General features: G+C 38.3%; 1 protein-coding gene and 1 long non-coding RNA gene across 5 annotated transcripts in view; one reads left to right on the top strand and one right to left on the bottom strand.

Moving 5' to 3' along the window:
- Positions 1–5,575: 5,575 nt before the first annotated feature.
- Positions 5,576–7,613, top strand: LOC125694174 (uncharacterized). The gene is made up of 2 exons (XR_007377446.1): positions 5,576–5,739; positions 6,471–7,613. It is a non-coding gene; the product is annotated as an uncharacterized LOC125694174 (long non-coding RNA).
- Positions 6,704–17,136, bottom strand: part of TTLL7 (tubulin tyrosine ligase like 7) — an 82,536-nt gene continuing 72,103 nt past the window's right edge. For 2 of the 4 annotated variants that reach the window (XM_048946968.1, XM_048946967.1), the window contains exons 19-21: positions 16,827–16,987; positions 12,390–12,563; positions 6,704–9,103 (exon numbers count right to left, since the gene is read on the bottom strand). In XM_048946968.1, the coding sequence (XP_048802925.1) occupies positions 8,983–9,103; positions 12,390–12,563; positions 16,827–16,987 (456 nt within the window). In that variant the 3' untranslated portion in view covers positions 6,704–8,982. Of the gene's footprint in view, positions 9,104–11,884; positions 12,004–12,389; positions 12,564–12,587; positions 13,683–16,826; positions 16,988–17,136 lie in introns of those variants that run through there. The other 2 variants (XR_007377444.1, XM_048946969.1) reach the window with 2 other exon arrangements.

Raw genomic sequence — 17,136 nt, forward strand, 5'->3', positions numbered from 1 at the left:
AGAAAAAAAATGGCTGGAAAAAAATAACAAAAAAAAAAAAAAAGGAGAAAAAAAAAGGAAAAGTAGCTACATTTCCATTAAGATACCCACAGATTTTTCTGCCTTTAATGGCAAAACTTTTGACTAGACGTCTGTTCAGTGGGTGAGCTGCCGCATCAGCACTGCCTTCCTCACTGAAAACAACGCAGACGTGGGCCAGGCTGGCTCTAGGGAAGCAGGATAGAACCTCAAAGGCACCAACGCTACATTGCCTGCGGTGCTCCCTGGGTAGTGCTGGAAGTGCTCAGGTAACAGCCACATTTGCTCTCTAGAAACTGCAGCAGAGAAACACCACACTCACTACTGAGAGCAGCTGGGAGCAGTAGCACCCGGCCTTTACACCACTGCCCACACCTGCCTCAATTAGGCTTGCTTACAGCCGGCTTCAAAAATCACTCACGTTAGTTTTCCTCAAAAAGCAAAAATGAGCAGGCTGAGCCACAAGCAAAGCAAAATGGAAAAAAAAAAACTGTATTAGTGTCAAGAGAACGCGTTTGTGCAAGGACAACAGGACAGAACACCCTGCAGCTGAAAATTCTGCTTGATGCAGAACCCGTTATCGACACCTTCACTATTGTAAATGCTGATTACTGACACTATTGTAAATGCTGGTGACATTACCAAAATCTGCTGAGGAGCTGCGATGCCACAGAATGCTGCATATTAAGCAAGACAGCACACGATCTGCAGTGTCTCTGCGGTATATCTGCTTCATCATATGGCTCAGTCACTTTCAGATTCCCACACACACTTCCCAGAACTAGAAATATTCTCAGCTCTCACTGCCTACAACCGGCACAACCAACCTGTGAAACCATTTCTCTCTGCAGAATAACATAACTTGATAGTAAATTTTATAGAGGTATGGACGCATGAAAGGAGCATTGTGAGAGCCCAATTACAGGGCTATACCGAAGAGTGATGGTTCAACAGCAGATGTACAACAAAAGAAAAGTTGCTTTCGAATGATATATTTTCTTTTAAAAAAATATAAGGCACAATGGCACAGCACAGGGAAGTACAATTTATTGTTGATTAAATAATTACAGTATGGTGCTATATTTCCTGCTGAGGCTCTGTGAGCTAAACTGCAACCCAAGTGAGACACAAATTCCCAAATAATGAAAATGCTGACACAACAATATGCATATTAGCATTACTGGATGTTATCATTGTTGATACAAAAGAAGATATACAACTGTCCTCCTAGAATGTTAGAACAGGTTATACTGCAGCCAACTAAAACAAAAGCATACACCAATTTTATCTACTTGACTTGACTGTAATAGCCAGTAAAGCTATCCCCATCGTGTTGTTGCAATCTGTACAGGAGAAGAAAATTACTGTGAAATAGATCCCATCATTCCAAAAGCTTGATTGAGAGCCAAGCTTCTTCCATATGTGGGTGTTTCTAAAGGAAGAGTAACCATCCAATTACTTCAGCTTTCTAATCCTAAATAGGTTTTCTATTACCACTAATAATACATGTATTTGTGTACTTGAAAGAAGATTCCCATGCATATATAACATCCAGGGATGTTACAAAGTACATTAATTGAACAGCGTTTGGACAATTCAAACACATTTTGTATAGGAACATTTGTATTCAAATGCAGATTAGAACACATACTGGGATGGTTTGAACACTGATTCACATTAGCTGCTAATTGATATAGCTATTAAACCTTTGCTTCCAGTCCAGATTTGTTAGCATTTGGAAGTTGTAAGATGTACAGTACTTACTGTTTCCTTAACCTGATTGGAGGGGAGGGGGGGGTAGGGAGGAAAAACTGCAAATTTTTCCACTTCAGAAAGAACACTGAGTGTTAGTGATGCCTTCCCCTATCACACCAAACAGCCACACTACTCTGAAAGCTGTAATAATGCGAGCAAGAAAGATCCCAGCAGCTTGGAAACACGTAAGTATGAAAATGCTGCACTGTACACTGCTTTCCCCCTGAAATTCTCTTGCTATCCATGTTTCCATTATTCAGCAATTGTGACCAGCACTGTCAAATGCAGTGGCATATCAGTGGAGCAAAGCATTCCTTTCCTCCGTATGCCAAAAGGCTGAAGGAAGGAAGAGAGCTGTTTCTGGTTTATGTCACACATTTCAAAACAAAACCAAGGGATGCGGTGACAGGCAAGGAACACATCCTCCAAAATAACTGCAGACAAAATTCAAGGCGTACACAAAGCCTGTGCTCGGTGTGCAATACAGTGAACTTTAGTGCACCCTGAGCAGAACCCAACCACACAGCCGCAGGAATTCATGCTGAGCATTCTGACAGATCTTCCCACAAGTTAAGTAAATTAATGATTGGAAGAGGCTGTCAGGCCTCGCTCACCAACACTTGTAGAAATTATTTTAAGTGTCAGAAGTACTTATTTTTTACTACGCCAATAAGCTTTCTCTGTTGCCTCTGGTGGCATAATGTACTGAACACCGAAGCAACAGACAATGATGTGACTAAACTTAAACTGCCCTGTAGCTTATTTTCTAGTACTATGTCATCTCTATGCAGGTGCTTTATTCATTCTCCGAATTAGAATAAAATAAATCAGATGGCTGGAGTCCTATACGATTGTGTAAAAGAAGGGATTAGCTCTATTAGCAGCACAAACCCTGCAAGCACAGGTTGTAATTCCCAATTATCCTGCTTAGTAGAATGCCAGAAATCATCTAATGGGCCTGAAAGGGAAAGGGTAGCTGCAGCTGCTGCAGCTCTTTCCCACCTGACATACATTTGAGACTGTTGGCCATTTACCCATAGTGTTTCTAACTAAAAATGTCACACTGCACATCACCTACTAATTCAGGTACCAGAGATAGTACAAATCTCTGCACAGTCCACCCTGCTTCTCATTAGCAATGCTTAGTTGCTTAATGTACTGCATTTGCAAAGGCATGTTGGTTATTTTACCAAACATGAGCTTGTACCAACAAAGCCTGAAGTCATGCGTGGCACACAGCAACTCCCAGGCACAGTGAGCAATGTCAGGGCCACAAGGAAGCGACCTCGGTAAAAGCTGGGAACATTCAGCACTCAGCAGAGCTGAGTGCACAAAGCTGGCTGCAGGTGCAGGTGCATCCTCCTGGAAACATACAGCATTTTCACCTCTACCCAGTCTCACACCAGATGCATCATTCAATGGATTGCTGAGTCCACATGGGTATTCTCAGAGCTCATTGCAAAGCAAATTACTCCCATGGCAAATCCTTATGCATTGACAAGTGGGCAATGTCTGATGTCTGAGCCAGATCAAGAAATGCTCTACACAGAACTTACAACAGTATACTGTGACATTTTTTCCTTATCTTCTTATGGAAATCTCCTATTGAGAAAATAGGGCCCTCTACTCTCTTCTGAAAAACTTTTTAAAAAGTGGAACGTGGTGAATTATGACAGGAACAATCAAGAATATACGCAGTCAGATGACACAATTCCATTCAGTAAAAATTCACAGATATAACATTTAATGAAGCAGTCTTTTGTTCTGCTGCAACAGAGCCAATCATTTCCACAAGAATGGGCGCAAGAAAAGCATTTAATGCAAAACCTGCTCCGGGATAATGAATTTTCCTACCAGATATCCTGACTCCTCTTAGCCCTTCTGGGCATCACTGTACTTCATGACCGCCACCCTCAGCTTTCAAAGCCAGTCCTCTGCAGCAAGCGAGCTGCACATCCCGTCACCCTGCTGCAGCAAGCTGCGTAACAGCGCTTGGCAGAACTGCTTTCCAGCAGCCACGAGCAGTTGTTTGATCACAGTGCAGCAGCCACGGCGGGCACGGGTCACTTCCCTGCACTCTGCTGCCCTCCGCGACGAGGCTGATAACTCCTGACAGCGATAGGCGCAGAGGTGACCGACCGCTGTGCAGTTGATATGGAATATAAAGCGGGTTCTGGAGCTCGGTGTCAACCACCATTTCAGCCAGAGGCAGGCTCCATTTTGCTCTATGTCACTAAGAACAGACAGACCCATTCACAGGGCATTTAAAGGCCATAAAAATCAGTTTTAAATGCATAATTTTGTGGTAATATCACCTATTGTGAAAGAAGGGGAGTGTTAAGTGCAGCGATAAGAGTTCTCCTTGCTACAGGAAGGCTGCCTTTTGTTTTAAGAGAAGAAACAAGGACACACACACACACACAAAAAGCCACTAAGACTGTCTGTCTTGCTCCCCCACAAGTAGAATCTGCTCTTGTTCCATATACATAAATGGTAAAATTACTGCTGGTTTCCTTGAGAGTCCTAAGTGCTACAGCTATTTACATACCAACAAAGAGCTTCTGCATTAACAAAACATTTGAACAACATAGGAAATTGCACAGAGGTGGCTGACAGAGAACAAAGAACATAGAGGCAGAATAATAACTAATGCATGGGAATTTCACCACACGCAGAAAAACATTACAAACGTTTTTAGCAAATGCCAGAGTGAAAGATTTTCCAGCAGCTATACGATTTAACAGCAAATGATCTCCTGAAAATGGGAATAAACACAACAGCTCCAAGTTAACCGTTTTAACACTGCATGCAAAGCTAACTTGCAAATAGTCACATTTGCAAATGCCTAAATTAGATGTTATATAAATGTCAATGTAATCCAAACTTTCCGCTTGAAGATTCAAGGGAAGGGCAAAAACTGTAAATAGATGTGTGTATGTTAATAATGAACGTGAGCAGCTAGCCCAGCAACAAAATCATTCAGATGTAGTTTTAACAGCTGATGTGAATTCATTAAATTTCCTGGATAGAGAATCAGAAATTAGGTGGCTGGCATCCACATAGAGGACAAAATATTCCAGGTAGAACGTCAGCCCAAGGCCAACGTCTAGCAAGTGAGTATTGCTATGAATACTGTTTCCTTGAAAGTTACTTTGCCAAACCAATCCTTTCAAAGGTGTATTTTCTTTGCTGCTCTGATTTTGTATTTAGAATCCCAACCTTGTTACCAAGAACTAAAGAAGCAAATTTATATGCGCTTTCTTTTACCAGAAAACGAAACTCCTGGGCCCGCAGTGCAGAACAGACAGGTACCAGCCCTGCAGCAGCAGCTTCCAGCCATGCCCTCCGGTCAGCCCCCGGGCGCCCTGCTCGCAGCACGCACCGACGCAACTCCCACCAAGTGCCCAAGGTGCTTTTCTCCAGTAAAGGCTGACGGAGATGCCAGGAGGCTGCACTCTCACAGGTTAAGAACTGCTTCACAGCACAAATACGGAGCGAAAACTTTGCGAGATTTCGTAAGTGGTCCTTCTGAGCCCGACCGTGCAGCTGCGCGCCTCGCTGAGAAGCAACTCGAGCACGTGAGCAGCCGGAGCACGGCGCAGCCATTGCACTCCGCAGGTGCCCCGCGCTGAAGAAACCGTGAGAGATTTGCACCCAAAACACGGCAGCTGCTGCCTCCTTCCAAACATCCGTGCACGGGCTTGCCCTGACTGCGCCATCACTACCATGAGGTGATTTGGGTTTTGGACATCCAGCTAGCAGTACAGGCTTTTTTTTTTTTTTTTTTACGGTGATCACACCTTGCATTTTGCAACGGCAGGCTGAAGTTATCGCAGCACCGCCTCTGGGCGGGGAAGCACCCTGACCTCCATGACGGTCCCCCCCCGCCCCGACAGCCACCCCTTACCTGCTGCTGCTGCTGCTGCTGCTGCTGCCGCCCTCTGCCGACGGCCCCGGGCCGGTGAGGTGAGCTCCGCTTCGTGCCGCGGCCACACGCGGGCGGCAGCGCGGCGCCTCCCAGGCCAGCGGCTGCCTCGTGCCGCCTCGTGGCGCCTCGTGCAGCGCCGCGGGACCCGGCGCCCGCCCCGCGCGGCGGCTCGGGATGGGCAGCGCGAGGCCGGCAGGGTGCCGTTGCGCGTGCTGCCAGCCGGCCCCGAGGAAAACGAATGGGAAATACAAGCCTCCTCTAAGCGTCAGTGTTTTTGAATAAGTATCAGCGGGTTTATAAAGATTAGGTCATTAATGGAATTTAGCAACGTCGCTGCCCGGTGTTCCCCAAAGGCCTGGCCGGAACCCAGCCTGCAGCTCAGCCGGGGCAGTGAGCCAGAAACTCTGCTCCTGCGTAACGCTACAGCCCCGCGCGTGCCGGAGGGATTTTTTTCAGTTGCTCAGGTCGTAGTGCAGCTACAAAACGAGCCCAGGGTCAGGACTGAGCACGGGAGGAACGCAGCAATGCTTTCTCCCTTCACACTATCTGGGTCGGACTGCAGGTGCAGCCAGCCTGCTCTGCTTTGTGGGCCATGCACACTCAGAAGCTGGCAAGAAAATCTGAGATTACGCTTATTTTATGTATTGATCACCACATTGTTAGGAACACAGCACCACATTAGGAAAAGTTAGCAGAAATAAGTAACATCAGACATGCACCAACCATCTGGTCCACTTTTGTTCATACTAAGTGTGTTATTTGTTTCCAGGTTTGCCCATAGGAGTTCTCTTTCCATTGCCAGAGTACTCCGTGCAGATTGACCTGTCCCAGCACTGCCCTCTGAGAATACTGATCAAAAGAAGTTTAAAACAGAAGAATAAAATTAATTTTAAAAAATTAAAAAAAGAGTTGTGTGAGCCTGCTGTGGCAGGGTTCAGTCTGAGTTTGGCAAGCTAGTCTGGAAGCTGGTTTTCCCACTATGACCCACAGCAGAATACAGTGGAAGAGAGATGTACAGCTTTTATTGTGTGTTACAGATAACCACAGTACGCTTCATCAGTAGTCACTGTATGGATCTAAAGAGATATACAATTATTGTGAATATGCTATATTACTAAACTAGTATTACCATGAAAATGAAAAATCTTTACCAGACCAGAAGACTACTTATATCTGGCTTATCTCAGAGGTTTGTTAATTGTTTACAAATATTTTTGCTGTGTTGTATCCTGCAATTCTAGAACTGATGGACAACAACACAGGCTTCAAAAGTCTTACCAAAATTCCCAACTTGATATACATGCTATAGCTAAGGCTTAAAACATTAAGTTCCAGACAAGTTCAAGTCTCAAATCTCTTAAGTCTCTTAAATATCTCTTAAATCTCTGGATAGTCAAAGTGCTCTAATATACTTGCTCCTGAGGACAACTTCCCCCCAAAATTATTTTTTAGTGTATACTTATGAGGGCTGCACCAAATGTAATGCCTCCTTTTTTATGATGTTGGCCGCGATATCAGAGTTGAGTGGTGGTGGGATGCAGTAGAGGCTGAACCTTCCCAGTAGGTATCCTGTTACATTTTTTTGCTATCTGACAGAATTGCATCTGACATGGAAGTGCAGATGAAGCAAAGGTGCATCATTGAATTGGTTCCCAGTGATATTCATCAACACTTGGTGAGCATTTATGGACGCCAAACAGTGGATGTGAGAACAGCAAGGCAGTGAGTGGTGTGTTTCAGCAGTGGTGACAGCAACATGAAAGACAAGCCATGTTCTGGACAGTCATGCAGACTTCTGTGAGTGCGACATGCAGGCTCGTGTTTATCACCAGTGAAAATGAATACCTAATGGTGGTGACGACATTGAAAAACAATCTTTAGTAGCTGAAAATTTGCTCTACCAGTAGCATTATTGTGCTCTTTGTCTTTGTTGCTGTTTCCATGGAAATAAACAGGAGGCATTACTTTCAGAGCAACCTACATAAAATTCACTGGTAATTTACAAACACATTTGCAGTTTTTATTATTGGAAAGTAAGCACATCTTTGGTAAATATCTACTACTTTGTCCTTTACTTAGTTTAAAAACTTAATTCATTTTTAAATCTATGTTAATTCATTTTAAATAACTATTTATATAATGAATAAGGCTTATATGGCACAGTGCTGAATGAGACGAATGGGTCTACATAGCAAACCTGAATGATGTTTTCAGGTTACATGCCCTGTTAATTCTACATCCATGCTCTGGCTCAGTTTCTTTTAGTGCTCTTCAGCCAGGCACAGGAAGCTGAATCTGAATGAGAGCTTTCTAATGAATTATATTTCAACATTTAAAGGTGCCACAAGTCTAGAAAATACTGTCTAGTTAAATGATACATTCTGCAGTATGTACTGAATTGTATGTTAAAAGCTACAGCAAACCAATTAGTGTAAGATTGAAATAATATATTATAGCTGCAGTATTTCCTAAAAATGTCTTTTTCACCACTCGTGCAGTAAAACAGAAAAAATACTCACTATGCATGCTTGTACAAGTTGTAGGTGACTGCTTGCTCCCAAAGGCACAGGCCACAGTTAATGTGAATGAAAGCCTGACAACAAATATTGGCTTCTGCATTATTACAAAAATCCAATTAGAAAGTGAATGCCTGAACTGGTATTTTTACTGTTTGCATACAGAATTTCTTCACTTTTTCTAAAAGATACTATGACATGTCCTTTAAGAAGCGCAACAGCTTTAAGCAGAGCCTGTAATTTCAGAGGAGAAATGTTTGGCTTACAGAGTTTTGGGGATTATTTTAAACATATCCAAGAAATTGTAAGGTTATTTTTAATAATAATTACAGTCTTATTTGTTCTACTACAGTTTTTTTATTCATCTGTCTCTTTAAAGGCTCTTGTCTTACATTTGAGACAATAAATAGCATACTTTACAATAAATAATATTCAACTCAAAAGTATTGTATGTAGAAAATAATGTAACACTGTAATAGGATCTTCAAGATCAACTCCATCTTATATATTCTGCAGCAAAAATAACATTTCTAGTAGGAAGGAATTACTTATAAACCTAGCAAGATCTACACATTCATGTGTGTAAACAACTTAACAAGGTTTATTATGCTTCCAGAAAAGCTTTGCTTTTACAGTAAGTTTTAAGCTAAATGTTATCATAATATGGTATATTATATATAACAGTGTTGTATTTAGCTCCATCACAAATTTAATTTGAAAATAAAAATGGAGTGCCATTATTTACAATGAAAAGTAACTTTTCCTTCACAAGTGACTGTATCTGCGTGAGAACAAAATGTTGGGGCGAGGCATTCCAGATGAACTGCAGCTGAGGTTGGGCGAGGATGATTTCATGATGAACTGTGGTGGTCCTGGCAATAAACACCTGGAAACGATATGAAAAATATAGCAGAATTTATAGGTAAGACCAAGATTCAAGATTGAAGCAGTTAGTTGTTCATGTGCTTACTTTATAATGGTTAAATACAAGAAAATACGTATGATAAGCACTATTTATAACACATAAGGAATACTAGGCAATGAATAACTCATTAAACAGATCCTAAGGTCAGGGACAGTTCAGCAAAATTTCAGGATGGTGTATGATAATCAAACATCTTGCCAGTTCTCAATGTTTAAAACAAGAAGGTAAATAAAAACAGTCATCCTGTGCAACACTGCCGTCCAAATTTAACATTTCACTCATTGTCTTTGCTATTGTAGAACTACTTCTTCAATTTAAACTGGGTAAAAACTGTAGTTTATGTTAACTAGATTATTAAAATTTAAGTTGCTAAAAAATGTTTATTAGGAAAAAAAAAAAAAAACAATTTCTCAGCTTTGATTTCCTGCTGTCCTTCCCTAAAAATTGCCATGCTAGCATCACAATTCTTGTAAAGCAAGAAACAGTGATGCAACAACACTGTCAGTCACATGATTTATATTTCTATATTCATACAGCTATATTATTTGTATTTTATATAATGCTATAAAAATGATTTATCATTTCTAATACTCATTCTTAAATCCATTTTTATTTTATCATTTACTAATAGTTGCAGAAATTATTACATGAGCACAGTAACTGCAGACGTAATATCCATATAAAATCAGTGCATTGTAATGAGTTATGGCAGCGTTAGGATGGATGAACACAACACATTATATAAATTATTGCTTAAAAAAATCATTGCATCATTCTACTGAGTCATACTGATTAATGATGAATAAGTTAAAGGATTGATCTTACGAATCACGTTATTATCAAAATATTATTATTCTTTTATTTTCATCAATTTACAGGGTGGAAAAAAACGTCTGATTTGTTCTGGGCTGGTGATGTGTTTCATAGCTCACTACCTCACCAGACTGAGTTCTGTGTTTTCTTGTTGATACAGAGAACAGCCCAAGTGCCTGTCAGAGAATTTGTCATAATGCCACTTAGCAAGCTGTAAGGATCTAGTAATAGATGGTATTTTTCACATTTCTTAAATATTCTAACGTCAGTGAATTTATCAAAATGTGAAAGGTCTGGCACTTTATACATTTATTTCTTGGCTATTATCTGAAGAGGTTTTGGTATAACTTTTGAGTGCTCTCATTGTTTTCTCTACGCTTAATTTTGTGTGGAAAAAAAGGCATTAATTCCCATTTGCACTATTACTCCTATTCATTCTCTGCATCACATAGAGTGGATGTAGAGTTAGGAACTGGGATTGAGAACAAATCTAAAAAATGGAAAGAAGAACCCCTGCTGTTTTTATTACATCCTTTTTCTCCTCCTATGTACAAATAGATTTTACCAAATAAAGGAGTATCTGCTAACTTTGAAAGCTTTAGTCATCATCACAAAACAAAAAGCAGTGTTCTGGTCAGAAAAAAAAAAAAAAGACAAAGGGAGTTCTTCAAGTTAGACATTAGAGAGTCTTGAAACACTGTCTTTCTCATACATTTATTAAATTATCTCTGATCTCTTGCACCTGCAAAATTTAACTATTAGGCAAAAAAATTATTAGTGGTAGTGCAGCTTCTTATGTAATTTAAGGACAGAAACTTAGATGAAACAATACTGTATTTCTCCCATTTCTAGAAATAGAAGTTCATTGCCTTACGTGATGTGGGGCACAATAGGTAAGAGCATTTGTTTCCAAACGTATCTTTCATTTCACAAATTCAGAATGTCATAGTTAACTACCATATTGCTTTACCAGGTCCTAGATTCCTCTAGCTTGCAAAAGTTTTGAATAAACTTCCATTCAGTGTCAAAATAAACACAGAAACCGGAGATGAAAAAAGTTTTGTTGGGTCATCCATTCCACCTCTTTCCAAATGCAAGATTGTTAGCTGCAGTACATTAGAGTAATCTGATCAGTTTGAATAGTTTGTGGTTGGTTACAATGAAAAATTTTCTGCAGTATTAACAGTAAAAGCAATAAAAACTTCAAGCCTGAAGATTTTCTACTCTGAACTAAACCAAATTACTTTACCGGACTCCTGCTGCAGCTCAGTAATGTTGATATTGAATAGGATTCGTTTTGTGGCTGAGGTACTTCGACTTTTGCTGTGACCAAACAAATGCAGTTTTCAGCTGGTTTTGAATTGTTAGATCGCCTTTAGATTTATACGACAATAACAAATGAATTTAGTATATCAAATAACTGGCCTTAGGTATACCAAGTACACAATGAAGTCATAAATTTAACAGATAATTTATCAAAGCTTTTGCTATTCACATGATATTTAACTCACTCTTCTCTAATATAGCGTCTGTGACATGTTTCATATAAACAAAGTTTTTGTATTTTATATACATAATAATTCAAATTGCCATAATGGATAGAATTTGGATCCTAAGTAATTTGAAACTTATGTTTAATTTTCCATCTAAGGTTGTTAAATTACAGAGCATTGACTCCCACATTGGGAGGATTTTCAGTGATCCCCGTGCTGACAATATGATCCTTATTGTATCCAGTTGAAAAACTAAACCAGCCAATGGAGAATCGGGTAAGTGCCAAAGAGGTTTTTTTTTACTATATGATGCTGTTTTGCAAGGTTTGAAAACATATTTATGTTCTGTGAGATGAAATAATAAAACTTGAAATCTGTAGGGTTTGGAAATCAACTTTGCAAAACTGTGCAATACAGTAAATCAGATGGCACTTACCTGACCCTTGGCTGGAGCTGAGGCCCTATAGCATCCCACTGCGAATGTCAAGCCAGAAGTATCATACATGTTAGGATACCTCTAGGAATGCAAATCTGGAATCAATGACTTTGAGGGATCTGAGAAGGGGAAGAAAGGAAATTTTCAGTTCACTTTGCAAAAAGCCTTTGCTGCAGCTACTTGAGCAGTTGGCAATCAAGATTTTAATAAGTGTAGTTTCACACAAAATCTAAATACCTGATTTTTTGGGAAGCACTTCATGACAGGACTAGAGAGCTCAAAATGGTCTTCATTTTCTATCAAGGGAACTGGGTTTTGTTTTTTATTTTTGCCTTTCTTTTTGTTTTTTTGTTTGTTTGGTTGGTTGGTTTCCTTTTTTTTTTTTTCTTTTAATATTTAGTGAACTAGGTTTAAAGGGAAGTGTGGCAGTAGTGGCTTATATTAATTCTGTCCCAGTGTTACCTTTGATCATTGTATTTTAGGAAGAGAACACTAAAGTGCATACCTTGTATCATCCCAGCTAGGACTAATTCCAGTCAGGGATCCTCGTGAGTCTGATGAATATTTGTACACCACTAGCAGGCAGTGCTTACAAAGCTGCACTATTCGTTGGCAACACTGTAGTTGCTCAGGAGTCACCACCTCTGTGCTTTTACTGAATATGGTTTCCCAAGAATTCCTGTTATGGAAACAGATAAGACTTCACGTTTTCTGCAATCTGTGAGCTTTATTCCTTTATATCAGATTTAACAATAGAGGAACAGGAGAAAATGCATTAACATGCCTGTTTACAGAAAGATTCTATACTATTTAACAAATAATTCAGATGCTGGGAGTCCAAATACCATATTAAACAGTTTATTTTCATATGTGAAATCTCCCAAATCTATTTTTCATTTAATATGTTCCTTAAGCATTTATAGGGCTATTACTTAGGTTTAGCATGTAAAGATTTGCTGTCACATAATTGTAGATGGTGTCTTGTAACAGGAATAAGAAAAATCACTATTTTTAACAGGCCACCAGCTGAATGCAGATCTGATGTGATATTAATAAAAGCAATATGTTATTTGTAAATCTCTCCACAGCACAATAATAACTTAAGTTCATAATACCAAGAAATCAATATTAAAAGAACATAAAGGAGATTAGCACACATTCTGCTTTCCTGTCCCAATAAGAAGAAAGATTTTAAGTTTAGTCATTGAAATACTGCTTATTATCCCATCTGGCCAGATGGAGGTGATCTCCCACTATTAAGTACAGCTTACAAGGCGCATGTACAGAAGCTTTCTTTTTTAAATGCAGACCATCATGCTTTTGTTTGTTCTCTTAAAAAGCCATTTCCGTTTCAAAAACAATAACAAAAAATGAAAAAATAAATGATAAAACATACCTGATATGTTTATTACAGAAGTTGATATTAGTTTTAGTATATACACTAACACTTGTGTTTGTGCCTATGTTATGCTTCATGCAGAAGCCTGATCAGATTACAGACCATTATCTATGTTCTAAAGGCAATGTGGTCGCTGTTAAGGCCACTTTTTCATCAAAACATTTCCCAGTACCACAGATGGCATTGTAAGCTCGATGCTTTTTACTTGGTTATTAAAGAAGCACTTCAGAGAGTGAGGAAAATTTGCTGCATCTATTTTTTGGGATCAACATGGCATTTGGGATGATTTACCTTTTCCCACTGAGATCAGTAGTAGACTTTACATCCCTGAGGTAAGATGTTTGTTCTTAAAACAATGGATTTTAGTACACATCAAAGAACCAGCATGCCTTCTTCAGCCTAATGAGATATATATTTTTTTAATTGCAATGTATTAGCATGCAATTATGAATATTAATGAGTAAAACAAACCACGTATACCTGATTTTTCAGCCTGGATTCCCAGTCTAAATAGTATGTGCAAGCTGAAACCGTTCAGTCCTACAGATTTTCCATCACATAGGTAATATTCAACTGACAAAAGTATTTGTCTCATTAATTCTTATCCATATAATGAGTTAAGAAACATGTTTTCTAAGGCAAAGGTGTTTATTTAATAAGCAGAATAATTATACTCCTTGAAGAACTGCTTTCCTTAATGTATTTTTCTCAATATTGTTCCCTGACCATGAAATTTTCCCATTTACTATTGCATGAAAATTAATCTACTGTCTTTATTATTTCTTCCACCATGTGACATCTGGTGGAAAGGAGCAAAATGAAGTTCTAAGAATTACATTCGTTCACCGGATTCACAGTGTTACACGTAATTATTTTCTAATTCAACCCATAAATCTCCAAAATCTCCTGCTAGAAACTCTCCTGATAAATTCCTTAAGTTCTGGGCTTTGAGGTCTGTGATTACTTTCCCACAGTTATGAGAGACTTCATCAGTGAAGAAGAATATATGGCCTGCTATAATTATGGTTGATTACGATTGTGATGATATACAATTACCCTAATAAAAAAGATTGATGTTTGGAAATATACGTGTGAATTTTAATGAGATTTCATATAAGTGTTACTGATCAATCTCCTCCATAAGCTACACAGATTCAGTTCATACTCCGTTATACTGCAGTCACAATGACTGGAGTACTGTTACCCAATGAACCTTAATTTATTACGCTGTAACTTAAGTTTCCATACATGAGTAAGAAATCACTGAGCTCTTAATAGATCTAGAGAATATTATGCTTGGTTGTGCAATATTTTCAATTATTTCTGATAGTTTTTAAAGCCATCTCAGGTCAACTGTAACTTCCAGTTAGTTGTAATTGTTTACTATGTAGTAATACAAATGAAGCCTTATGAAATCATCTATATCCATGTAATTTCATTAGGATTTCTTTGGGTTTTTTGTTCATTCTTCTTGCTATTAAAAAAATAAAAAAGCTAATGGCTATTATCTTTGTTATTCTCCTAAGATGTACATATTAATTGATAATAAAAGTGCCATATTTCTTGATATATTTTCACATACTCATACTGTTTATTGATTAGCATAGTAATACCTCCCTCCACACATTTGTCCCCAAATTCTACACATGCCCTTCATTTATTCTAAACTGTTCTTTAAAATGGCACAGTTAACCCTAAGGATGACAAATGAGAAGCTGGTCTCTGTTGCATAGTTGTCTTGAGGTCTGTGTTGAGCATTACATGGCAAGAGTGATTTATTGCAACTGAATAAACAACATATTGACTAGATACAAACATCCTTTCAACTTGCTTGCTTCTACTAATTTTGTAGCAGGTATGTTACATGTAGAATGATCTCAACACATAGTGGTTATTCGTATATATATACTTTTACAGTATTTTTAGAAATTTTTACATAACAACTCCTTTTACAAGGAATTGGATGTTTGTCAAAGAGCATAGCTCCACTCACAAATCAGCTGGGACTTGATCTGCATCAATGAAAGTATTGCTAGATGGGAAATCCTGCTCTTCATTGAACCCAAAGACTGTTTCCCCGAGCCAAGTGAACAGAATTCTTTATTGGTTTTGAACAAAATATATTATTTTTAAAAAGAAAAAGCTTAAAAGATATTTTTTTTCAATGCATATTAGATGATTTGCAAAAGAGCACACTAAAAAATAAGATTCAAAATAAGAATAGCATTACTGAAAGGGAACGTATAATATTATATCACAGCAAAAAACTTAGTTTTGACTAAAAGATTTGCACACCTCTACTGCCATTAAGAAGGGACTCTTTAGCTGTTGAGGATTATGTAAAAGAAGTGTTTTAGACTGGAAAAACAAGCTTAAGAAAAGGTTTCTCTGTTAACTTTTTGAGCATGCTAAATTCCTGACAGCTACTTCTAACAAGTCTTAACCCTAAAAAAAAAAATAAGATGACTTAACAGTTCGCACAACAAACCTTCAGCAATGAGAAAATAACTGTAAGACAACAACAAAATCGATGACCTTTTGGATGCTCTCAGATCCCTCATTTTTGTTAGCACATTCTTCTATTATGTTAGGAAATAATTAACAAGTGCAGTACATGTGTTCTCTACATACAACAAATAACTGCAAGAGAAGAATATATTGAGCTTGATTCTTCTGTAGATACAAAGCCATTAGCATACGACATTTGTCGTTCATCTTCAATAAGCCACTTGAAACATCTTATGTAAGCTACTAAAATCCCATCCCATTCTTTTAAAAACTGTATGTATACTTTCAGAAAAAATGTATTTTTTTTGTGCAATATATCTCATATTTACACATTACCATTTTATCAAGAAATTTGGAGAATCAGACCACAGGTATAAAAAATCCTTACACAAATGTCATTGATTTCAGGAATGTAGATTTTGAAGCATAGGATATTGAACTTTTAAAATATGGCCTGACTGCTCTTTCCTCTCTAGAAAATTTATTTGTAATCCAAGCACATCTGCTTACCTCACTGTGCACATTTCCTATTCTGCACATACTTAAATTCCCACCACTGTGTGAACCAGCAAACATAATCAAGCTCAAAAATTCTGACCCATTATTTGTAAATGACAGAACAGAGATTGCGTTTGGCAAGAGATAGTTGCACCTGAGATTGAACTTTCCTCTCACAAGTCTTGAGACAGCAATGATTTTTTGGAGAGTAAGTCCACATTTGACACAGTGACCTGGCCTAAAAATTGTGGATTATCCAAATGAAAGAGTTGAACAAAAGCTCAGCTATTTAGAAAATTAGATTATGTCCTCAGATTATTATATTTGTGAAAATCTTACTAAATGTTGGATTCCATTACTGAAAGAGTTGGCATAGATTATTAGATTTCCAATTATACTATATCTATACATTGTTTTAAAATGAGTTCAATGTATTACAGTGTTCTCTTGAATAAAAATGAGCAATAAAATATGCTTGCATTGATCGTAACTGTGAAGTTACTAAAAAGATTAAGATATTAAGTAAAATGGGCTTACCCTGAATTACAGAAACAGTTCCACAGACCTTGACCATGGCTCCAAAGTAAACGATTAAATACACGGTTAAAGAGACGGTACAGATGTAGATTTTCAATGTCTGGAGCCTTCCAGACGTGCTGGAGGACCGCACGAACACTTGTCTTGACTATATCCAAAACCTAGGGAACAGTATTTGAAGCGTATCAAAGAAAGGCATACTGCAAAATCTAAAAAACAACTGTTCTCTGATTCACTGCACACACAGATCACTGCATAGCTGTAAATTCCCACAGATGACTACATTTCATTTCTGTGCATTCAGCAGCAA

The sequence above is a fragment of the Lagopus muta genome, chromosome 5 (assembly GCF_023343835.1).
Source record: "Lagopus muta isolate bLagMut1 chromosome 5, bLagMut1 primary, whole genome shotgun sequence".
In the NCBI taxonomy this organism is placed as follows: Eukaryota; Metazoa; Chordata; class Aves; order Galliformes; family Phasianidae; genus Lagopus; species Lagopus muta.